The sequence below is a fragment of the Aotus nancymaae genome, unplaced genomic scaffold, assembly GCF_030222135.1.
Source record: "Aotus nancymaae isolate 86718 unplaced genomic scaffold, 86718_ANA_hifiasm-v0.15.2.pri h1tg000009l, whole genome shotgun sequence".
Lineage (NCBI taxonomy): Eukaryota > Metazoa > Chordata > Mammalia > Primates > Aotidae > Aotus > Aotus nancymaae.
Genome location: NW_026988420.1, coordinates 9,712,690 through 9,738,586, shown reverse-complemented (window position 1 = coordinate 9,738,586; position 25,897 = coordinate 9,712,690). Strand labels below are relative to the sequence as shown.

The 25,897-nt window shown below is 41.2% G+C and overlaps 2 protein-coding genes across 3 annotated transcripts in view; one reads left to right on the top strand and one right to left on the bottom strand.

Moving 5' to 3' along the window:
* Positions 1–18,526, bottom strand: part of GPALPP1 (GPALPP motifs containing 1) — a 42,437-nt gene extending 23,911 nt beyond the window's left edge. Inside the window, exons 1-4 of one of the 2 annotated variants that reach the window (XM_012465191.2) lie at positions 18,322–18,526; positions 7,464–7,596; positions 5,342–5,443; positions 2,778–2,862 (exon numbers count right to left, since the gene is read on the bottom strand). In XM_012465191.2, the coding sequence (XP_012320614.1) occupies positions 2,778–2,862; positions 5,342–5,443; positions 7,464–7,596; positions 18,322–18,409 (408 nt within the window). In that variant the 5' untranslated portion in view covers positions 18,410–18,526. The remainder of the gene's footprint in view (positions 1–2,777; positions 2,863–5,341; positions 5,444–7,463; positions 7,597–18,321) is intronic. The other variant, XM_012465190.2, reaches the window with a different exon arrangement.
* Positions 18,527–18,590: 64 nt separating this feature from the next.
* NUFIP1 (nuclear FMR1 interacting protein 1) overlaps positions 18,591–25,897 on the top strand; it is a 42,965-nt gene continuing 35,658 nt past the window's right edge. Inside the window, exons 1-2 of the mRNA XM_012465192.3 lie at positions 18,591–19,043; positions 24,934–25,013. Coding sequence (XP_012320615.3) covers positions 18,629–19,043; positions 24,934–25,013 — 495 coding nt within the window. The 5' untranslated portion in view covers positions 18,591–18,628. The remainder of the gene's footprint in view (positions 19,044–24,933; positions 25,014–25,897) is intronic.

The following is a 25,897-nucleotide window of genomic DNA, read 5'->3' as shown; positions in this document are numbered from 1 at the left end:
ACATACTTTTTTTCAGAACCACCTGAAAGTAGGTTACAGATAGTGTGACAAGGCTCTAGGCAGAAGCAAATTTCCTTGCCACCTTTCTAAGGTGGAGATAACTGAATCATGGGGTCATCCCCCATCCTGTTCTCGTGATAGTGAGTTTGTTCTCACAAGATCTGACAGTTTCATCAGGGGCTTCCCCCTTCGCTGGACACTCATTCTTCTCCTTGTTGCCGCCATGTGAAGATACGAGTGTTTGCTTCCCCTTCTGCCATAATTGTAGGTTTCCTGAGGCCTCCTCAGCCATGCTAAACTGTGAGTCAATTAGACCTCTTTCCTTATAAATTACCCAGTCTTGGATATGTGTTTATTAGCAGTGTGAAAACAGACTAATACACCTACTATTCTGATTTAATCCTTATAACAACCCTATAAGGTAAGGGCATGTTACTGATCATGAAGCTAAGCTTACTCAAGCTAAGCTTGACACAAAGCTTTGAGGAAAGCAGGCTCTTACCTACTTTCCTAACCTTCTCTCTCTGCTCTCCTTTCTAACCACACTGAACATCTTTAACCCTAACTTTCATCCTATTCACACTCTCTTTTGCCTTCAAATAAGCCATCTGCTCTCTGAAACAATGTTCCCTGCCTGCTTTGCTGAGCTAGCTCCAATTAATCAAATTTCAGATTAGGAGACATTCACTCAGATAAAAAGACCTTTTCTTTTTCTTTTTCGACAGGGTCTTGCTGTCACCCCGGTTGGAGTGCAGTGGCATGATCTCACCTCACTGCAACCTCTGCCTCCTGGGCTCAAGCTATCCTCCAACTTCAGCTCCCAGGTAGGTGGCAACACAGGCATATGTCACCGTGCCTGGCTAATTTTTTTGCATTTTTGGTAGAGATGCGGTTTTGCTATGTTGCCCAGGGTGGTCTTGAACTCCTGAGCTCAAGCAATCCACCCACCTTGGCCTCCCAAAATGCTGGGATTATAGGCATGAACCACTGTGCCTAGCTGAAAAAGACCTTTTCTCATTTTCAGATTAGATTCCCCCATCATGGTTCCAGTTATATTTTGTCTCACCTTTAAATAACTCATAATGTTAGAAATTGATGTATGTATTCCCCACTACCTTGTAAGTGTGATTAGGGCAGGAACTGTGTTTTACTTATTCATTCATTCAACAAATACTTCTGAATATCCACTATATATAAGGAACTAGCGGTAAGATAAAAAATCTGTTCTTACGGAGTCACATTCTAGTGGAAAGAGGCCAACAATAAAGAAAAAAACAGAAGTAAAATTAACGGTATCTTCAGTGGTAATAAATACTATGGAGAAAATTAAAGGAGGGAAGAAGAGGTTAGCATATTTTAATTTGGAGGCGAGATGACTGTATTGGAAAGATAATATTCCAGCAAAAAAACTGAAGGTCTAGGAGGTCAGCCATACAAATATCCAGGGGAAGACCATTTTGCATAGACTTGGACAGCAGGTACAAAGGCTCAGGAGTAGGAGCTGGCCTGCTATATTTGAGGAGGAAAAGCAAGAAGCCCAGTGAGGTCACATCAAAGCAAAAGAAAAATCAGAGTGCTAATAATGGAAGCCATACTGTACAGGACCCTAAAAGGACTTTGGCTTTGACTCAGGGAAAGGAGGAGCAATTGGTGGTTTTGAGCGTTAGTGACATGATCTGACTTTGATCTGCCTTTGTTTCATTTGGACCCCTTTAGCTGTTGTATTGAGAAGGGGTAGTAGAGGAGAAAGGGCTACATAAAGCATGAAGACCAATGAAAGGGGTAAAATTTGATGGTCACTTGGACCAGGGTGGGAGCAAAAGTGCCTGGATCCTGAATGTCTTATGAAGATAGGAACAAAATAATTTGTTGACAGGTTCATTTCTGTGACTATGGGCCTGCTACACTGCAGGTGTTCCACAAGCATTTGAAAGAATAAGTAAATGACTCTGAAATTCATAATTTTAACAACCACTGCATTATATGCCCTTTGAGTAACAACCTCAGTGTAAGTGTTGAATGCTTAGTGGAGATAAACAGGAGTCTCTTGAATATATGAAATCACATATAGGAAGGCACTGCAGTATAACAGACTGAGCAAGTGATTTAAAGTCATAAGAACTGGGTTTGTGCCATGGCTTTGATCAGTAAAAATTGTGTAATCTTGGGTAAGGTACCCAATTTCTTTGGTCTTTAGCATTTGTAAGGTGCAGATAATATTTCATGAAGCTGTGGTGAAGATAAAATAAGGTCCACATGTAGGGGAAATGCATTACAAATTATAAAGTACTTTACAAATCTCAACTCTTGTTAAGGAGAAAAACGGCCTTTATACTTTACTCCAAAGTCATTTGGTCTATCTTTTTCTAAAATTACTTATCCACCAGTGCATTTTTTTATACGCAGGTACCAGAGCTGGGTAGGAGAAAGTAAATTTCAACGTAAAGACCATTATTAAAAAGCTCTTCAACTTCCTCTCCTCCAGGCCAAATCACAATCATTCCTTAAACTTTCCTTCATGTTCCATCCTTCTAACACTTTAAAGTCTCCCTTCAAAGACAAGAAGCATGAATAGGTAACACCCTGTCAACCTTGTTATTTGCCTAACAGAATCTCAGGTTTATGAACAGCTTTTGATTTCATCTGCTTATGTTACAATCTTAAATTAAATCCATCTGAATATAACCGAGTCTTACATTACATTTGAGTCCAGTTACAATACATCTTATTCTTTTAATTAAAAACTTCCAAACCTTAGAGTTGAAATGGAATGATACCTGTTGTTCTGGATCGTCTCTGCCTTTGTCACTTTTCTGTGTAGCTTTAATGAAACCAGGTGGCAATGCAGGACCTATTATAGGCCTGAAAAATAAAATGTACTTTATCATTCTGACTTTAAAAAGCAGTTTTCAAAATAAAAGTTCACAAAAATAATAAAGTCAGAGAGTAACAAATGTTGAAAATAAGAATTTCATTTAACACATTTTTACTAGTATTACCTAGTATCTTTCTGCTAGATGTCTTTTAAAAACCTAATTTTCACATTTCGATTTTCTACTTGTTAGTCAATAATTAGAGACTAAGCCAATAATTCTCAATCTTTGTGACACTGACATATGTCCACTTCCCTAAAAATAACTATATTAAATAAAAATGGCAATGTTTTAAAAAAATTGATGTACCAAAATATGTGATGGTCTTTTTTTATTTTGTGCCTTGGCTTTCCTTCAGTTTGATAATCATTATCCAGTGAAAAAAATACCTTAGGGGCATTATAATTATGGTCAGAACTGCCAAAGTAGAAATCGAGTTCTCCTAAGGACATATGTCTATATGTCATGGCAGTATTAAAAATCTATACATTGTTCTCACTAATAATACAGTAATGATACGGAACTGTAGAAGAATGCAGCTAGTTCATTCAGACTCATAGAAAGGGAAAAAGGTACTATGCTAACCACATTCCAAGTAGTGCACCTGTTTCCTTAAGACAGTTCTGGTCAGTAGTCACTCTGCTTTTAAGATGAGCAAAATAATGTCCAAGATTAACACAATTACTATGTGGCTGAGCTAGAGTTGAAACCCTGGTCTTCTTGGTGTCAAAGTTCATTTTCTTTTGAGCTTTCCTACTTCCACATAATGAGGCAACTGCCATCACTTCAAAAGAGAGCCTTGTCTGAATACTGGGTCTTAAAAAGAAACAGCCTTACTTTACGTAGAAAAAAATTAAAAAGATAAAAATAAAAAAGTACTCTCTTTCCTACTTTTAAGTTTCTTCATCCTGGCTTTTGCACCAAGGTTTTTTCCATAGTTGTCACTGTGCCAGTTACCAACCCAGATGGCACTGAAGTCCTAAGCTAAAATTTCCAGGTTGCACCGTGTTCTATTAGAACCCGACAGACAGGCATCCTGGCAGGGGGAAAAAACAGTACTGTCAGTCAGAAAGTCTGGATTCCCATCCTGACCATTTAATAATCTCTTATCTTGGTTCACGAAACTTCTTTAAGCAGAACAATTTGCATATGAAAGACAGAGAAGTTTGGCACTGTTAAAAAGATAAAATTAGGTATCATTTATAAGCTAAGACTACAGAATAGGTTTTTTCTGAGTAAAATTTTTAGCAATCTACAAATGCAAGTATAGCTTAACTTTCTGGCCTCAGGGGATTGGTCGTGATAAAATTACTGATATATAAAATCTTAAAATATAGTAAAGGAATATAACCATGGCATGTTATGGTACTATAAAAGGTTTCTAACTCCAATATATGATGCCAGCTGTTTATTTTACACATAAATTTTATTACTGTCAAAATATAATTCTCAAGAAAAAAACCTACTATACATTTAAGTAACGTGCTTTCTTAAAAGGAATGTTACATCCTAGGGGTCAGCAAACTTTCTATAAAGGGCTAGATAGTAACTCTTAGGCTTTGAGAGCCACATGTGGGTCTCTGGCATATCTGTCTTTGTTTTTTTAGCTACTCTCAAAAATGCAAAAATCATTCTTACTTTGGGGACTATAGATTGCCTATCTCTGTATATCTAAAAGGATTAAAGTGAATGAAAGTTAGGAGCTGCCAAATGTGATTATAAACTTTGAATATAAAATAAACAACCTTTTCTGCTTGTTCTTACAAACTGGTGGACAGTATTATGAATTATAAACAATTTAACATGTAGTCTTATATTTGGCATTTAAAAATTTTACAATTCTGGGAAAAAGACAGGAATAAATATTTACTATAAACTTACTCTGTGCCAGGCTCCATATAAATTAAACACACACACACACACACACACACACACACACACACACACGTCTAGGTATATAACTATGAAACCTCAAACATCACAACAATTCTGTAAAGTACATGCTGTTATCCTAGTTTACAGATAACAAATTTGAGATGCAGAGAAGTTAGTCCAATTGTCTAATATGGCACATGGGGATTTGTTTCTTCTATTGATAAATAATTAAGAAAACAAATGAATTAAAAGTTAGAACATCAAGATTCTAGCCCTAGGTCTGCTACTTACTATGTGTGTGACCTTTTCTGTTTATACAGTGGGGAGAGGGATAATCTACCCCGTTTACCACAAAACATTTTTGTAAATATCAAATAAGAGATGTGGAATTTTTTTGTAAACTATGTAAGTGTCATAAACATGTAAATAATTAATTTTATTATAGGAAACAACTTCTTTTGCCTATGAATGACCCATTTCAAAATGTTATATAAATATTTCAGTTAAAACACAATTTCAGACAATTCTTTAATTAATTAAGGATTTATTAGTTAAAATATTAAAGACTAGTCTAAAATATTACACATTATCACCTTGGAGGAGAATCATCCTGCTTTTTAAATCCAGGAGGAAGGGCTGGTCCAAAAAACCCATCATCATCATCATCGTCATCATCCTGATTTTTCCTCTGTTTTCTGAAAACACAGTAGTGTAACTTTATGCATATATGTCAACATTGTTTTCACAAAAACACATTTTAATTAAAAAAAAACATTAAATCTAGTTGTATAAATACTACAACAATAAATTAATCTTGCCAAATAAAAACTGGATACTACAATAGTTCTTTGTGTTTTTTTTTTTTTTTAATTTTTTGAGAGAAAATGTTGCTCGGTTGCCCAGGTTGGAGTGCAGTGGCATGATCTTGGCTCACTGCAATCTCCGCCTCCTGGGTTCAAGCGATTCTCCTGCCTCAGCCTTCCAAGTAGCTGGGATTATACACACGCACCACCACGCCTGGCTAATTTTTGTATTTCTAGTAGAGATGGGGTTTTGCCACGTCGGCCAGGCTGGTCTTGAAATCTTGACCTCAAGTGATCTGTCCACCCTGGCCTCTCAAAGTGCTGGGATTACAGGCATGAGCCACCACACCAGGCCTACTACAGTAACAATAGTTCTTAACTAATCTTTTCCTGGAATTTACTTTTGGCCTTAAATACAGATAGGTTATTTCTTTACAGCAGTAATATATCACTATTCTATATTTTCTGTGGTATTAAAGATTCCCCTCAATGAAGTTTCCAAGTCTACTAGTCAGACGTTTCTCAGTAAAAAGTTTATGACTGTGACTTTTATTCTCATTTAAGAAGGGTTTTAAGTTGCTATTTCCACCTGATAATATTTAAAATGAATCAAAAAAGCTTGTTACCCAATAATAAACAAAGATTTGACTTCTTACTAGACCCATAGTGCGTAAGGCTAGATTAAAAGAAAATCATTCAGCTGAGTGAGGTGGATCATGCCTGTAATCCCAGCACTTTGGGAGGCTGAGGCGGGTGGATCACTTGGGGTCAGGAGTTTAAGACCAGCCTGGCCAACATGGTGAAACCCTGTCTCTACTAAAAAACACAAAAATTAGCCAGGTGTGGTGGCACACAACTGTACACCAGCTACTCGGGAGGCTGAGACAGGAAAATCACTTGAACTCAGAAGGCGGAGACTACAATGAGCCAAAATCACGTCACTGCACTCTAGCCTGGGTGACAAAGTGAAACTCTGTCTCAAAAAAAAAAAAAGAAGAAAATATTAGTTTATTTAAAGGAAATATACACTGCATATATGATTTTAAGAAGAAATTATATGGTTTATGTAGCCTATTTTGTCAATTCAATGACATCTTAAGAAAAAGCCTGCTAGGCACAGTGGCTCATGCCTGTAATCCCAGCACTTTGGGAGGCAAAGGCGGGCGAATCATGAGGTGAGGAGATCGAGACCATCCTGGTTAGCACAGTGAAACCCCATCTCTACTAAAAATACAAAAAATTGGCTGGGTGTGGTGGTGTGCACCTGTACCCACCCCCGCCAGCTACTTGGGAGGCTGAGGCAGGAGAATCACTTGAACCCGGGAGGTAGAGCTTGCAGTGAGCCAAGATCGTGCCACTGCACTCCAGTCTGGGCGACAGAGCGAGACTCCAACTCAAAAAAAAAAAAAAAAAAAAGAAAAGAAAAGAAAAAGAAAAGAAAAATCCTTTACGTAAGAATTTTATTGGCTGGTGTGGTAGCTCATGCTTGTTATCCCAGCACTTTGTGAGGCTGAGGTGAGCAGATCACTTGAGTCCAGGAGTTTGAGACCAGCCTGGGCAACATGGTGAAACTCTACCTCTACAAAAAAAAAGCCAAAAAAAATCTGCAAAAAATACAAAAATTAGCTGGGCAAGGTAGTGCACACCTGTGGTCCCAGCTACTCAGAAGGCTGAGGTGGGAGGATTGCTTGAGCTTGGGAGGCAGAGGCTAAAGCAAGCCAAGATAGTGCCACTTCACTCCAGTGTGTGTGACAGAGTGAAACCATGTCTTAGGAAAAAAAAAAAAAAAAAAAAAAAAATTTCTTCCTGTGCTGTGTAAACAGAAATATATCTCCTTACTAGCTATCTGTTCCAGCCAACTTATACTAACTCTGAAGTTTGGTCTATCATTTAATTTAATTAAATGACTGACCTTGCAGTTGGACCAGTGTCATCTTCTTCAGATTCTTGATTTCCTTCTTCGTACAAAGAACTACTGTCTTCATCGCTGTCTGATGAATCGGAACTACTGCTTTTGTAATTAGGGGGCAGAGCTGGTCCTGCAACTAAAGAAGATTTGTTGTGTGTCATAACTAGCCACTACTGTTTCAGTGAACCCTTTTAGCTGACATTTTCACTTTCTTTTCTGAAATAAACAGCACTGGCTGTCTATCATTTATTATTCACTTTAATCTCACTTGCTGTTGTTTGTGTAGTGATTTTGTCTTTCCAACTCTAGGAAGGCAGAAATCATGTCTTACACAATCTCTTTTTATGAGATTCACAAAAACTTTGTTAATATCTAAACTTAGAAACCTGAACTTATAGATATAACGATAGCATGTCATTTCTTTGATAACATGCAGTTTTTGCATTGGTTGGTGCACCTGCCCCGCCCCCCAAAAAAAAACAGGCTTCATGATTTTGTTGTTGTTGTTGTTACAGACAGTTTATGGTAGAACCACTACTTAAAAAAAAAATCTTTCCTGGCATCCCCACATTTCTTGGTTCATTTTCTTTTTGAGATGATTTTTCAAGCAGAAACAAAATTAGAGTCACTATAAGTTTTACTGCTTGCTAACAGAGATACAGGGAAGAGAATGAAGCTGCATTGTAATGGGGATGTTAGGGAGAGTGGTAAGGGTCTTCTAGGCCCATTTGTCAGAATGACTTGCTCTCACTTTACATCTCAGCAAAATTACAAATTACCGCATGGTGTCACTGCAGTGTTATGATGTCACTGATGATGTCGTACAGACACAATTGTCCAGGTTGATCCTAAGTAATGATGCTAAAAGACTACTGTCATAGTTCCTAAGGTTGGATATTTATCAGACTCCCTAAAATATATTTTTTAAAAAGATTCATGGGCCCTTTTCTCTGATATTCTGACTCAGTTGGCCTGGAGGAGGGCCTGGAAATATGATTTTCCATAGAGCATTCTGGGTATGCCATTTATTCAATATTATAATAATAGTAACAAAAACTTAAATGTAATAAATAAAAAACAAATAACATGGTTTGAGTTCTTAGGATTTATAAATTGTTTTAAGAGATATATGCATTAACCTATTTAATTCTGATAACAATCCTATGAAGGAGTATAATTGTTTCTATTTTGCAGACAAAGAAACTGAGACAGAGAATTAAGTGAATTGCCTAACTTCACACAACTAAATAGTAGGGCTGGGATATGAACCCAGGAGTCTGATTTCAAAGCCTAGATCCCTAATCATTATACTAGCCAATATTCAACAGTCAGCAACCATCCATCCAACAACAGTTATTAAGTAAGTGCTTCTAACAAACATAAAAAGAATTAAGATCAATTCAGATAGTGTAAGTGCTGCTATGAAAATAGGAAAAAGGTGACACTATATATGTGGGAGGGTAACTTTAAAGATAGTGGTAAGGCAAAAATCTCTCTGAGAAAAAGACATTTGAATGGAGATTTAAATGATGAGATGACAGAGGCCATGGACAGAGGAGCAGCCAGTGCAAAACTCCTATGCAGGGAGCAAGCCTGATGTGCTCGAGGGACAAAAAGGCCAGTGTGGCTAAAGAGAAGCAAAATGACAAGATGAAGTTGGATGGTATAAAGGGGTCAGACTCTACGCTTTGGAGTCAGACTCTATGCTTTGAATTCCAGGTTGGCCACTTACTAGCTGTGTGATTTGGATGAGTTACTTAACCTCCCTATGTTACACTCTTGCTTTGTAAAATGAGGTTAATAATAGTTTCAACCTCACAGGACTGTTGTGAAGATTACATCAGTTAATATATGCAAAGCACCTAACAAAGTCTTTGGCATATAGGAAGCGCTCAATAAATGCTAGTATAGGCTATAATAAGGAGTATGGGCTTCCCTTTCCCCTTCCATTTTCTGTTCTCCTTCCCTAACAGGCAAGGTCTCACTGTGTTGTCCAGGCTGGAGTGCAGTGGCTATTCACAGGTGTGAGAGTTTTCACATACTTTGTTTCTGACCTGGGCTGGTTCACCCCTCCTTAGGCAATCTGGTGGTCCTTCGCTCCCAGGTCACCATACTGATGCTGAACTTAGTGTGGACACCAGATTGCATAGCGCACTATAGCCCAGAACTCCTGGACTCAAGTGATCCTCCTGCCTCAGCTTCCTCAGTACCTGGGACTACATGCATGCACCACCATATCCAGCAGGAGTTTGGATTTTTAATTACAGCAGGCAGTCATTGGGAGGTTGTGTGTCAGGACAGACATGATATAAATTATCTAAAACAAAACAAAACAAACAAATGAACAAAACAGTCTGCTTGTGGACAATAAAGAGAGATCAGCAATAGGGGATATGCATTAGAAAGCTGATAAAAAATGGTTTGGGCCAGGTGCAGTGGCTCACTCCCATAATCCCAGCACTTTTGGGAGGCCGAGGTGGGCAGATCACCCAAGGTCAGGAGTTCGAGATCAGCCTGGGCAACATGGTGAAACCCTGTCTCTACCAAAAATACAAAATTAGCTGGGCATAGTAGTGTGTGCCTGTAATCACACCTACTCAGGAGGCTGGGACAGAATTGCTTGAACCTCGGCAGTGGAGACTACCGTGAGCTGAGATCAATGTGGACATGGTGGTGATAGTTGTTCAACCATGTGAATGTATTTAATGCCACTGAATTGTACATTTAAAGATGCTTAAGATGGTAAATTTCATGTTATGTGTATTTAATTACAATTTTTTAAAACTGTGAAAAGAAAAAAAAGGCTGGGCACAGTGGCTCACACTCCAGCACTTTGGGAGGCTGAGGCAGGTAGATCACTTGAACCCAGGAGTTCGAGACTAGCCTGGCTAACATGGTGAAACCCTGTCTCTACTAAAGATACAAAAATTAGCCAGGTGTGGTGGTGTATACCCGTAATCTCAGCTACTTGGGAGGCTGAGGCAGGAGAATCACTTGAACGAGGAGGCAGAGGTTGCAGTGAGCTGAGATCATGCCACTGCACCTCAGCCTGGGTAATAGTGAGACTCTGTTTTGAAAAAAAAAAAAAAAAAATCCCCTTCCCAGCCAGCCATCAGGTTTCTTCCAGACTCCATACAAAGGACTATGGTTAACTACATTCATGCAGGTCCTGGCTTCCCCAACCCACATAAATCCTGGGCCCCTCTTAAGGAATTTTGTTTTTGAGACAGGTCTTGTTCTAACACTCAGGTTGGAATGCAGTGGCGTGATCACAGCTCACTGCAACTTCAAACTCCTGGGCTAAAGCAATCCTCTTGCCTCAGCCTTCTGAGTAGTTGAGATTGCATGTGCATGCTACCACACCTGGCTAATTTTTAAGTTTTTAGTAGAGATGAGGTCTTACTATGTTGCCTAGGCTGTTCTTGAAGTCCTGGGCTCAAGTGATCCTCCCACCTTAGCCTCCCAAAGTTCTGGGATTATAGGCATGAGCTACTGCGCCTGGCCAGGAATTTTTACTCTATCCTCTACTTGGCCAAAAGGAATCTACTGAGTACCCACTTTGTGCTGGGTACCCTGCTAGTATTGAGAATTACAGAGGCTTAGGAGGTGGTTCCTTTCCTTATGGTTTAGTGAGGCAAACCAGCAAGCAATCCAGCACAATAACTACAGATAGAGAAAACCACATGTACTCCCATCCTTCACCACAAACACTGTGGTCCTGGCACCAGCAGGACCAGCGGCAGCAGCAGCAGCAGCTGGGAGCTTGTCAGAAATGCAGAATCATAGGTTTCAACCAGATCACCTGCATAACAGTTGGCATCTTAACAAGATCTCTGGGTAATCCATGTACATGTTCAAGTTTAAGATGCACTGCTACAGAAGACAGAAATAGGGTGACCAACTGTGCTAGTTTGCCTGGGATTGAAGGGCTTCTTGGGATATAGGATTTTTAGTGTTAAAACTGGGACAGTCCCAGGGACTGAGGGGTTAACTTAGTCTTTGTTTCTGAGCTTGGAATACATTAAAATCCTGAAAGGGGAGGAAAGAAGAGAAAGAGACTGGGTAGGACATTGAAATATTTTTCTTTAGAAGTTCATATCCTGTTTTAAAGATTCTGATAGGAACTTTCATTGGGAATCATTAAACAAAGATGTTAGATAAGCATCTAAGTTTTTATATAAAAGCTTTCACCCTATGGGTGGGAATATCATCACTTAAAGAAGAGAATAGAGTATAAAAAAAGAGGGCTTGGGAGACAGCTTCGAGAATCTTTAACACCTGAAAGTTTAATAGAAGATAAACTATTTGAGGAGATACAGAGGAGCTGCCCAAAGAGAAGACAGAAACGAGGAGTATGGTATCACAGAAACAGAAAGAAGCGGGTGTGTGTGTGTGGGTGTGTGTGTGTGTATGTGTTTTTATGTGTTTAAAGACAGGGTCTTGCTCTGTGGCCCAGGCTGGAGTGCAGTGGCATGATCCTATATCACTGTAGCCTTGCCCTCCTGTGCTTAATTGATCCTCCCACTTCAACCTCCCCAGTAGCTGGGACTACAGGTGCACACTACCACGCCTGGCTAATTTTTTAATTTTTTAGTAGAGTTGCAGTCTTGCTATGTTGCCCAGGCTGGTCTCAAACTTCTGGGCTCAAGCGATCCTCCCACATCATCCTCCCAAAGTGCTAGGATTTACAGGTGTGAGCCACCACGCCCAGCTGCATGAGAGTTTTAAAAGGAGTAGGTAATATTAAAATACTGTTAAGCATCAAGTAAGAGAAAGACTGAAAAAGTTCCATTTGATTTAGCAGCATGGAAGGATCTATATACATATTACCTTTGAATACAAATGCAAAAAACAAAAACAAAAATAAACCTTCAATGACATCTGTTGCTCTTGGAATAGAGACCAAGGTCCTTCACGTGGTCTCTCCAGTCCTTATTTGCGTTCCTGCCAGAACGTGGCCATCCAGGCAGCAGCAGCGATCTCATCTACCTGTCACTTTCGCTGCTTCTGTTACCTGGTCTTCTCTTGTTGCTGCTGTCCACCATGTCCCATCCTACCTTAAAGTCTTCATACATGTTGTTCCCTCAGTTTGAGTACTCCCTCCCATCCCTCAGTTTCATTCATTTTGCTAGTTTTCAAAGCTCAGTACAAAACTTAATCTTGGGATTCAGGTGTTATGAACCTCCTCATGTGATTAATATAAAGTCACACAGTTTTCCAAAATACATGGTTTTCTTCTTAATGTAAGTATTCTTAAAATTATTTATTCTTTGTTGTTGTTGTTGATTTAGGGTCACTGTTCAGAAATATCACATCATACATATCTTTAGACAGAAATGTGAGGCATTGAGGAGAGAGCACTGTTTTCAGACATTTTACTTCAGAAATTAGACTCTGAATTCAAGTTTGTTTGTTTCTTTCTTTCGTTCTGAGACAGGGTTTTCAAACATTTCACTTCAGAAATTAGACTCTGAATTCAAATTTCTTGTCCTTCCTTCCCCCCTCCCCTCCCTCCTTTCTTCCTTCCTGTCACCCAAGCTGGAGTGCAGTGGCATGACTGTAGCTTACTGCAACCTCCAACTCCCAGGCTCAAGCAATCCTCCCACCTCAGCCTCCCAGGTAGCTGGGACTACAGGCATGCACTACCTGTATTTTTTGTAGAGATAGGGTTTTGCCATGTTGCCCAGTCTGGTCTCGAACCCGTGGGCTCAAGAATCTGCCTGCCTCAGCCTTCCAAAGTGCTGGGATTACAAGCGAGAACAACCACTCCTAGCCCAAGTTTCTTAAAACTGGATGCACAAGCGATAAGCATATGAAAAGGTGCTCAACATCACTAATCATTAAAGAAATGCAAGTCAAAACAATGAGATACCACTTCACACCCATTAGGATGACTATAATAAAAAGAAAGACAAAGAGAAATTAACAAGCACTGAGAGGATGTGGAGAAACTGGGACGCTTGTACACTGCTAGTGGGAATGTAAAATGGTGCAGCTGCTGTAGACAACAGTATGCTAGTTCCTCAAAAAAAAAGTATTTTTTTCAAGACAGAATCTCGCTCTGTCGCCCAGGCTGGAGTGCAGTGGCGTGATCTCAGCTCACTGCAACCTCTAGCTCCTTGGTACAAGCGATTCTTGTGCCTAAGCCTTCCGAGTAGCTGGAACTACAGGTGCGCACCATCATGCCTGGCTAATATTTGTATTTCTAGTAGAGACGGGGTTTCAGTATGTTGGTCAGGCTGGTCTTGAACTCCCGACCTCAGGTGATCCGCTTCGTTCCGCCTCCTGAAGTGCTGGGATTACAGGTGTCAGCCACCGTGCCTGGCTTCTCAAAATGTTGTAGAATTACCCCATAGTCCAGCAATCGCATTTCTGGGTGTAAGACCAATAGAAATGAAAGCAGGGACTTGAACAGATTGTTTGTACACCCATGTTCATAGCAACATTATTCACAAGAGCATACATAGCAACCCAAGGGTCCAACAACAGATGAATAAACAAAATGTAGTCTGTACAGTATACACATACAGGGAATACTGTTCAGCCTTAAAAAGAAAGGAAATTCTGACATGCTACAACATAAGTGAAGCTTGAAGACATCATGCTAAGTGAAATAAGCCAGTAACCAAAAGACAAGTATTGTATAATTCCATTAAATGAAGTACATAGAATAGTTCAATTAACAGAAAAAGAAAGTAGAATGGTGGTTACCAGGGACTGGGAGAGAGGGGAGAATGCAGAGTTATCGTTTAATGGGTATAGGTTTCAGTTTTGCAAGACGAAAATAGTTCTAGAAATGGATGGTGGTGATGATTGCACAACAATGACTATACCTAGTGCCACTGAACTATATGCTCACACTTGGTTAATATGACAGATCTTATGTATATTTTACTGGAATAAACAAGAAATAAACTAGATGCATAATATGGTTGCCTGATTTATAAAGAAGGTGGCAGTGGAGAAAGGATGGTCTGTTTAATAAATGGTGCCAGGATACCCTTACCAGGCAAAAAATTTTCATCCCTAACTCGTACCACATAGAAACATCAATTCCAGATGAATTACAAATATAAATGTGAAAGCTGAAACAATAATGCTCTTAGACGAAAACATAGAACAGCTTTATAACCTTGGGGTTGGCAAAGTTATCTTAAATAGGATGCAAAAATTGTATCATAAAAGAAAAAAATTAAAAGTCCGAATATATTAAAAACTTAAGTTAATCAAAACATACCAACACGAGTGAAAAAACAACCTCAGAATTAGAGAAGGTGTTTCTGATACACATATCTGGAAAATGACTCATATCCAGACTATATAAAGAATTCTATAAATCAATATGAAGACAGACAACTCAATGGAAACATAAGCAAAAAACTTAACACAGCACATATCCATATGGTCAAATAACACATGAAAAGATGGTTAATTTCATTTGTCACCAGGGAAATACAAATTAAAACTACCATGAGATATTGCTACAAACCACCAAGTTTAAAAGAACTAAGTATTGGTGAGAATGTGAAACAACTAAAATTCTTGTACATGCTGAGAATTTTGGTAACTCTGGAAGCTGGGAGTATCTACCATAAGACATATACTACAATGCATAGCAGCACTTTTTATATCAGCCTCCAAATGGAAATTACTCAAATGTCCATCCACAATAAAATGTATAAATAAATTGCAGAACATTCATCCAATGGATGACTATATAGCAATGGAAAGAAACAATCTATAATAATTCCATTTCTTTAAAGACCAGATTATGAACTTTGACAATCTATAATATGCTAATTTACATGAATGAATCTCACAAAGTAATGCAGTACCAAGATAGGAAGCCAGTTACAAAAAGAAAACATGCAAAATGAATCTGTGATGTTATCAATCAGGACAGCAATTACCCCTTGGTTGTAGGAGGGGTGGTGACGCAGGTAGTAACTGAAAGATGGTCTAAGTGCAGCTTCTCAGATGTGATACAGTGAATGTGAAGGCCATTGGTACTGGCAAACTTCTTAAAAAGCCAGATAGATGAAATAAAAATGATATATGAAGATTTTTGGCAACTGTTTTAGGTTTAGCCATCTAGGAGGTTATGAAGGGAATGGAATTATAGCAGGGGGAATATGTGTTAAAAATGACACACTATGTGTAAGATATTGTGCTTGACAAAGGGGTGAAGTCATTCAACAAATATATACTGAGAATCTTTTATGTGCCAAGCAGGTTGTAATACAACTCCTTCAAGTAGAGGTCAATACACCCATCACACATGCACAGTGTTAAGTGCTGGAAGGAGCGGAGAACAAACACACAAAAGAAACAGAAAGAAGAGAGTAGAGAAAGACAGACGTACTTGACATAAAAGCTGGTAGAATGATGGAAGCAAACCATAACAAAATTATCTATGCAGGCAATGGTGTTTGCTTTTCTGCAAATCCTGCCTTGGTTTAAAACCAGGGCATATGGGCCGGGTGCTGTGGCTCGAGCCTGTAATCCCAGCACTTTGGGAGGCTGAGGCAGGCGGATCGCCTGAGGTTGGGAGTTCGAGACCAGCCTGGCCAACATGGTGAAACCCCCTCTCTACTAAAAATACAAAATTAACTGGGCGTGGTGGCGCATGCCTGTAATCCTAGCTACTTGGGAGGCTGAGGCAGGAAAACTGCTTGAACTCAGGAGGTGGAGGTTGCAGTGAGCTGAGAGCGAGACACTGGACGACAGAGCGAGACTCCGTCTCAAGGACAAAAAAAAAAAATCGGGAAATATGGTGAACTAGAAACAATATACACATAGGAACCCAACTAGATAACTTAGTTAACCACAATTTTCTTCAACCTTGGTTGAATGGAACCTTTCTTGCTAAAATAAAATCATTATTTTTTATTTTATTTATTTATTTTTTTTGAGACGGAGTCTCACTCTGTCGCCTAAGCTGGATTGTAATGGCATGATCTCGGCTCACTGCAACCTTTGCCTCCCAGGTTCAAGCGATTCTTCTTTCTCAGCCTCCTGAGTAGCTGGGATTATAGGTGCACACCACCAGGCCTGGCTAATTTTTGTATTTTTAGTAGAGATGGAGTTTCACCATGTTGGCCAAACTGGTCTTGAACTCCTAACCTCGTGATCTGCCCACCTCAGCCTCCCAAAGTGCTGGGATCACAGGTGTGAGCCACTGCGCCTGGCCTTATTTTATTTTTTTGAGACGGAGTCTCACTCTGTCTCCCAGGCTGGAGTGCAGTGGCACCATATCGGCTCATTGCAACCTCCGCCTCCCGGGTGGACAGGAGCGCACCACCATGTCCAGCTAATTTTTTGTATTTTTTTTTTTTTTTTTTTTTAGTAGAGATGGGGTTTCACCGTGCTGGCCAGGCTGGTCTCTAACCCCTGACCTCATGATCCGCCTGTCTTGGCCTCCCAAAGTGCTGGGATTACAGGTGTGAGCCATCGTGCCCGGCCTCTTATTTTTTTAAAGCTATCTTCTATGGGAAGAAAAGCCTAATTTTTTATTTTTATTCGAGACCAACTCTTGTTCTGTCACCCAGGCTGGAGTGCAGTGGCGGGATCTTCGCTCACTGCAACCTCTGCCTCCTGGGTTCAAGTGATTCTACTGCCTCAGCCTCCAGAGTGCCTGGGACTACAGAAGCCTGCCACCACAACTGACTAATTTTTGTATTTTTAGTAGAGAGGTGGTTTCACCACGTTGGCCAGGCTGGTCTCGAACTCCTGACCTCTAGTGATCCGCCTGCCTCGGCCTCCCAAACTGCTGGGATTACAGGCTTGTGCCACCACGCCCAGCCGGAAAGCATGATTTTTAAAATGGTTATAACAGAAATTAGATTAGAAGGAGGCCTGTAGTAGAAACATGGCCTCTGGGTAGACAAGGAAGACAAATTAGATTCAGAAATGGCAGGGTTACTCTTTCAGATTTACTCTTCTCCAATTGAGTTGTCAGTCCTAGTCTACAAATGTGAACAAACATTAAAGCAGATAGGTATGCATGGCGGAATGTGAGAAGCATTTGTTTCGTATACACGAAGTGCCTGTTGTGTTTTCTGGTAGAAGACCATAGTGCATTGGTGGAGAGAGATATGTCGACAAATTATTCAGATACAAGTGTACTAAATATGCAATGTAATTAGGAAAAAACCCGAGGGTAAAAAGAAAGGCGTGACAATGCTTCGGGGAATTTGGAATGGTTTTATTGTGTGACATTTAAGTTGCCCCTTGAAGGATAGGTAGAAGTTTGTCAGTTATGTTTAGAAATGCAACCAGAGGAAGCCCGTAAGCCTGGAGCGTTAAGGAACTGAGCAGAAACGCAGGCTGGTTTGAGTATTGGGCTGTGTGTGTCAGATACAATAATAGAATGAGAGGCTAGGAAGGCAGATCGGGGCTGGAGAGAACAGGATCTGCAAGGTTCTTGTACATCAGAAGGCAATATGGCACAGAGGTTAGGAGAACCGCTTCCTTCTAAGTCGCGCTCCATCACTTGCTAGCAGTATGATGTAGACCCTGGCATGGGCGTACCCATTTCCAACTTGGGAAAATAGTCTTTTCCTTATAGGGATTAAATGACTGAATGGTTATCAGTCAGTTAGGGCAGCGTGCAGCTCACATTAAGCGCTAAATGAGAATGTATTGTCATTACGAAGATTACCACGCCAAAACTCGGTTTCTAGGAGGGTACCCTAGCCTCTTCCCTACTGCTACCGTTTGGGAAGAAAAGTTCTCTCGGGTCGGGCCGTGCCCACTCCCCACTCTTCCGTCCTCCTAGGCCTCCAACCTTTCTTCAGCGAGCAGGGCCCGGCCAGGGAGGGGGCAGATAGGCCTGGTGGGCTGCGGAGACGCCGCCGCTTACCGGGGCTCGGATCCCGCTCTTCGTCCTCCGCTGTTCCGCGGGCCTTGAAGCCGGGCGGCAGGGCCGGTCCGATCAGGTCCCTTGCCATCCGCGGTGGCGGACACTGGTCACAGATACGAGTCTATCCAGGTACGTCAAACCTATCCCAAAGTAATCTCGCGATCCTCAGAGAAGAATGGACGGTTTCCCGGCGCCGACTAATGACGTAAAATCTGTGGTTGGCTGGGCCGTGTAGTTTACGGTAACGGAAGTGACGTCTAATACTTGCTCCACAGTCGCGTGCTAGACTCAGGACCCCGCAGAAGGTATGGCTGAGCCGGCTAGTGATTTCGTAAGTCCTACCGGGTGGCGTGCGTCTCCCGAGCTGACTCCCACGTTAGGGCCCCAGAGCGACACTGCCCCGCGGCAGGACAGCTGGATGCTGTGGACAATGCTGCCGCCGCCACCGCCGCTGCTTACGTCTTCGTCTCCCGCAGCCAGGTCAAAGCCTTCCTCTGAGTCGCAGTCCCCCATGGAGGCCCAGTCTCTCCCTGGGGCGCCGCCCCCCTTCGACGCCCAGATTCTTCCCGGGGCGCAACCCCCCTTCGATGCCCAGTCCCCCCTTGATTCTCAGCCTCAACCCAATGGCCAGCCTTCCTGGAATTTCCACGCTTCCACATCATGGTATTGGAGACAGTCTTCTGATAGATTTTCTCGTCATCAGAAGTCCTTCAACCCTCCAGGTAGGCTATTCCTCCACGTGGGTCGACCCCTTTACTTTTTTTCCGTTCTTTCCTCTCCGCTTTCTCCGTTTCCTCTCTCCAGTCTGCCTTGCCTCTGCATTCTTGGAGTCTGGTCATTAGTGTTTCAAAATATGTCTGACTAGAATGTTTCCCTGTTGCCTGTTAATTCCATTTAGCAGTTACGTATTGAATTCCAACTATGTATCAGAATCTGGATATATAGCAGTGAGCAGAACATACAAAAAAATTCTTGTCTTTGTGGAGCTTAATATCTCTCTTGTGTAGGAAGACAGACAATAAGCAAAGTAAAATATTGTGCATTAGAAGGTTATGAGTGCAGTGGAGTGAGATAAAGAAGAATGATAGGTAGCGTAGGTTTTTTTTTTTTTTGAGGTAGAGTGTCCCTCTGTCTCTCCGGCTGGAGTGAAGAGTAGCGCGATCTGCTTCACTCGAGCCTATGCAACCTCTGCAGAGAGGCTCACTGCAACCACTGCCTCCCGAGTTCAAGCAATTCTCATGCCTCACACTTCCGAGTAGCTGGGACTACGGGCTCACGGTACCAGGCCCAGCTAATTTTTTATATTTTTAGTAGAGATGGGGTTGCGCGGTGTTGGCCAGGCCTTCCTGGATCTCCTGAGTTCCGGCAATCCGCCCTCCTCGCCTCCCAAAGTGTTGGAATTACAGGCGTGAGCCACCTCGCCTGGCCAGGTAGTGCAGTTTTAAATGTCATTGTTAGTACAAGGAAGGTGACATATTAGCAAAGACTTAAAGGAGGTGAGGGATCACAACCATACATACATCTGGGAGAATAGGGGTACAGGCTGAAGGAACTGCAAGTGCAAAGGCCTTGAGGCTTAGAAGCTATACATCAGAATGGGAAGCAGTCTGGCTACAGAGGACTGAGCCTGGAGTATAGAAGATGGGGGAAGAGGATAAGACCTAGTAGGTCTTTGTAGATTGTGGGACATTGACTTTTACTGTCATAGGGTGGATAGGAGAGGGGAGTGACATGATCTGATTTATGTTTTAAGAGGTTTAATGTGTCTGTTGATGGGAATTGACTGAAAGGAAAACTGGTTAGGAAGCTATTGTAGTTACTTGTCTAAGTGAGAGATATTGGAGACTTGGACCAGGGCGAAGCTTGAGGGATGGTGAGAAGTAGTCAGATTCTAGATCCAGGGATACCTTGGAGCTCTTGGGGGTTCAGTTACACACCACTGCAGTAAAGCAAGTCACACACTTTTTTTTTTTTTTTTTTTTCCAGTGCGTATAAAAATTTTCCTGCAGATCATATGGGGCAAAAAAGTTATTTTTATATTATATCATAGTCTATTAAGTGTGCAATACCATTATGTCCAAAAAAAAAAAAACTTACATACCTTGATTGAAAAATACTTGAGCAGGATGGCTCACGCCTATAATCTCAGCACTTTATTTATTTATTTATTTATTTATTGAGGCAGAGTCTCACTCTGTTGCCCAGGCTGGATGGCGCGATCTTGGCTCACTGCAACCTCCGCCTCCCAGGTTCAAGTGATTCTCCTGCCTCAGCCTTCCAAGTAGCTGGGATTATAGGTGCCTGCCACCACGCCTGGCTAATTTTTGTATTTTTAGTAGAGATAAGGTTTCCCCATGTTGACCAGGCTGATCTTGAACTCCGGACCTCAAGTAGTTCGCCCTCCTTGGCCTCCAAAAGTGCTGGGATTACAAGCGTGAGCCACTGCATCCACCCTAATCTCAGCACTTTGGGAGGCTGAGGCAAGAGGATTGCTTAAGCCCAGGAATCTGAGACCTGCCTGGGCAAGAAAATGAGACCCTCATCTCTACAAAAAATAAAATTAGCCAGGCATGGTGACATGCCTGTGGCCCCAGCTACATGGAAGCCTGAGGCAGGAGGATTCCTTGAGCCCAGGAAGTCAAGGCAGCTTTATCAACTAAGTTTATGTATATTATAAATCCTTTGTTCTCATTTCAACAGTGTTCACAGCATCTTCACCAGGAATAGATTCCTTCTCAAAAAAGCACTTCCTTTCCTCATCCATAAGAAGCCACTCCTCATCCATTAAAGTTTCATCATGAGATTGCAGCAATTCAGTCACATCTTGTGGCTCTACTTTAATTCTAGTTCTTTTGCTGTTTCCACTACATCTGAAGTAACTTCCTCCACTGAAGTCTTGAACCCCTCAAGAGATTCATCTGTGAGGGTTGGAATTTCTTCTTTCAAACTCTTGTTAATATTGATCTTTTGACCTCCTTCCATAAATCATGAATGTTCCTAAAGGTATCTTGAATAGTGAATCAAAACCTCCTTTCTAGGAGGTTTTTAATCTACTTTGCTCAGATCCATTGGAGCAATCACTATCTATGAATCACTATGAATTTCTTTCACAAACTTTTTCAGTCAGGCACGGTGGCTCACAACTCTAATCCCAGCACTTCAGGAGGCCAGAGCAGGAGGATACCTTGAGCCCAGGGGTTTGAGGCTACAATGAGCTATGACTACACCTTTACGTTCCAGCCTGGGTGACAGAGTGAGACCCTTTCTCAATAGTTGCATTCACAACTTGGCTAGCCATTTGGCACAAGAGGCCTAGCTTTTGGCTTGTATCATCTTTCAACATGTCTTCCTCACTAAGCTTAATCTGACTTTTGATTTAAAATGAGAGACATGTGACTCTTCCTTTTACTTGAACACTTAGAGGCCATGATAGGTTGTTAAGAATAGGGAGGCCTGAGGAGAGGGAGAGGAGGACCACCAGTTGGTGGAGCAGTTAGAACTTACATGGCATTTATAAACTTCACCATCTTATATGGCCACTATGTCTCAAAACAATTACAGTAGTAGTATCAAAGAGCACTGATCACAGATCAGTATAACGGATGTAATACAAATGAAAAAGTTTGAAATATTTTGAGAATCACCAAAATGTGACACAGAGACAGCACATTGTTGTTGGAAAAATGGTACTGATAGAGCTGCTCGATGCAGGGTGGCCACAAATCTTTAGCTTGCGAAAAGCTCTGTAAAACAAAGTGGAGAGAAATGAAGTATGCTTTTATACCTTAAAGTTGGGGACAACTTGATTTACTGAAGATAGGATATATGGGATGCAAGATAAATAGGAGAGAAGGATAACTTTAAGTCTTTTGCCGAATAATTGGAAGGATGGAGTTGCTATTAACTGAGATAGGTAACAATGTGAATGGAGCAGCTTTGGAAGGAAGTCCAGGATTTGAAGTTGGAATATATTTGTGTCAGGTAGAGATATTGAGTAGGCTTTTAGTCTGTGCTTTCAGGGGAGATTTGTGACTGGGGCTATAAATTTGGGTGCTGTCACCATATAGATCATATTTCAGGATCTTATTTCAGGCTACAAGATTGTTCACTTAAAACCATTCTCCAACTCTGCATAAAATTCAATTCTGAATCCAATTAGTGTTTTATTTATTTATTTATTTTTTGAGATAGAGTCTCCTTCTGTCACCCAGGCTGGAATGCAGTGGCACCATCTTGGCTCACTGTAAACTCCACCTCCTGAATTCAAGGGTTCTCTTTTTTCAGCCTCCCAAGTAGCTGCGACTACAGGCACGCACCACCATGCCTGGCTAATTTTTGTGTTTCTAGTAGAGACAGGGTTTCACCATGTTGGCCAGGCTGGTCCCGAGCTTCTGACCTCAAGTGATCTGCCTGCTTCAGCCTCCCAGACCGCTAAGAATACAGGAATGAGCCGTAACGCCTGGCCCAAACAGTTAGTGTTTATTGCATGCTAGATGCTGGAAATATGGGCTTGGCTAAGTCAGATGAGATAGGTTCATAAGTATGAATCAAAATACAGTGTGACTGATGATAGAGGCATATAATAGCTGATTTTAGAATATTGAGGAAATTGGGGAAAGGTTTTGGAAGAAGTATCTTAGGAGATATATAGAATTTGGGAAGAGATGTTTCCTAGGTAGAGAAAGAGATGTCAGTAAAAGGCAAGTTCTAGAGATTGCAGGGTTCTGGTGAGACTGAAGCAGAGTGTGTGAAAGGTATAGGGGAAGGGTAAGAAAATAAATTGAAATCTCCCGGAAGGTCTCTAAGAAGCGGTCTTAGTCCCTATTGTGCTGCCTTAACAGAGTATGACCTGTAGGGTATTATATAATGTACAGAAATTTATTTGGCTCACAGTTCTGGAGGTTAAGTCCAAGATCAGGAGGCTGTTGACCTTCTTGCTGCATTGTAACACCAAGGAAGGCATCACATGGTGAGGAGAGAGAGAAGGTCAAACTCATCTTTTATTATTGTTACTTTTGAGACAGGGTCTTGTTCTGTCGCCCAGGCTGGAATGCGGTGGCACATACATGGCTCACTGCAGCCTTGACCTGCTGGGCTCAAGTGATTCTCCCACCTCAGCCTCTCGAGTAGTTGGGACTACAGGCAGACACCACCAAGCCTGGCTAATTTTGTATTTTTTGTAGAGACAGAGTTTTGCCATGTTGCTGAGGCTGATCTCGAACTCCTGGGTTCAAGTGATCTGCCCGCCTTGGCCTCTCAAAGTGCTGGAATTATAGCTATGAGCCATTATGCCAGGCCCTTTTTTTTTTTTTTTTTAAGAGACAGGGGGCCAGGGACTGTGGCTCACGCCTGTAATCCCAGCACTTTGGGAGACTGAGGTGGGTGGATCATTTGAGGTCAGGAGTTTGAGATCAGCCTGACCAACATGGTGAAACCCCATTCCTACTAAAAATACAAAATTAACTGGGCATGGTGGCGCATGCCTGTAATCCTAGCTACTGGGGAGGCTGAGGCAGGAGAATCACTTGAACTTGGGAAGCGGAGGTTGCAATGAGCCAAGACTGAACCATTGCACTCTAGCCTGGGCAACAAGAGTGAAATTCCATCTCAGTCAATCAGTCAATCAAGAGACAGGGTCAGCTGGGCATGGTGGCTCATGCCTGTAGTCCCAGCACTTTGGGAGGTCAAGGCAGACAGATCACTTGAGCCCAGGAGTTAAATCAGTCTGGGCAACGTAGTGAGACCCCATCTCTAGAAAAAGAATAATTTTTTAAAAAGAGACAGAGAGAGATAGTCTTGTGCTGTTGCCCAGGCTGGAATGCAGTGGCATGATCATAGCTTACTGCAACCTCAAACTCCTGAGCTCAGGTGATCCTCCCACTTCAGCCTCCATAGTAGCTGGGACTACAGATGCATGCCATGATGCTAAGGTAATTTATAAAATTTTTTATAGAGATGGGGTCATGCGAGGTTACCCAGGCTGGTATTGAACTGGCCTTGAGCAGTCCTCCTGCCTCAGCCTCCCAAAGTGCTAAAATTACAGGCATGAGCTACCATGCCTGGCCCATATGCACATTTTGAAGCAAGTTATGACAGGATTGGAGAATTATTTTTGTAGTGTCAGTATGCAAGGTTTGTTGGAAGAGGGCGCTTATCTAGAAGTAATTTGGTGGAAGATCAGAATTTCCGACTTGGGGCATGGTAATAAGAATGGAAAAGTGCAATGGGATTTGAGAAGAGATGTATTTCACAAGGTTCTGTTTTCTTGGTGTGAAAGTGATGCTGAAGGAGCTGTGTTGGGGATTTTACTGGTTACATTTCTAATATTTGAAATAACCGAAGGAATTTCATCAGGTTAGGTTGTCCGTTTCTGCACTTTGATGCCTAAAGCATCTATGAACATATAATCACACTGGTGTTTCTTCATTTGAAAAGTACTCATTTGGTAGACTAATTTTAATCTTTATTTTGTTTGAACTACTATTCTTCCTAGAAGAATAGTTTACCAGTGTTTTTACTGAAATAATCTGTAACATGCTATAGTAGATAAAATTTAATTATTTAAGTAATTATATTATTGCAAACATTTATGGATCTCTCTTTTTTTTTTAGTTAAACATTCTTATCCACGAAAGTATGATGCAAAATTCACAGACTTCAGCTTACCTCCCAGTAAAAAACAGAAAAAAAAGGTATTTGAAAGATGTTCTTGAATTTGATCCCTTGGTCCCTATGTTACTGTTTCATATCTTACATTTCTGTCATAACTGTCATAAGTGTTTTGCTTCCATTATTGACATAGTGGAGCCTTGCTATAAAAAGGAATTTTATGGTTAAGCATGAATATAGCAAATTGAGATTCAAAAATAACTAGTATTTACCTAAATGTTTTTTTTTCTTTTCTGTGGTTTTAAAAATAGATACAGAGTTGATACTTTTATTTATTTATTTTTTGAGATGGAGTCTCACTCTGTTGCCCAGTCTGGAGTGCAGTGGAGCAATCTTGGCTCACTGCAACCTCCGCCTCCTGGATTCAAGCAGTTCTTCTGCCTCAGCCTCCTGAGTAGCTGGCACTGCAGGCACCCACCACCATACCTGGCTAATTTTTGTATTTTAGTAGAGACAGGCTTTCACCATGTTGGCCAGGCTGGTCTCGAACTCCTGACCTCAAGTGATCTGCCTGCCTCGGCCTCCCAAAATGTTGGGATTATAGGCGTGAGCCGCTGCACCTGGTCATGTAGTCGATACTTGAAAAAACAGTAGTTAGGGGTGCAGTCAAAAGTTTGTGTATAACTTTTGACTCCTCTAAAACTTAACTACTAATGGCCTACTGTTGACTGGAAGTCTTACCAATAACATAAATAGTTGGATAGAATGGTGTCTACATATATTTTATACTTTAATGACATACTTAACTGTTTCTTAATTTTTTTGATATTTCTAAGCTATGTGGTTTATCTGTTTTTCCAAATTGTCACAAATCTCCAAACAAATTTTCCAGTATATTTATTGAAAAAATCCTTTTGTAAGTGGACCCTTGCAATTCAAACCTGTGTTGTTCAATGGTCATCTGTAG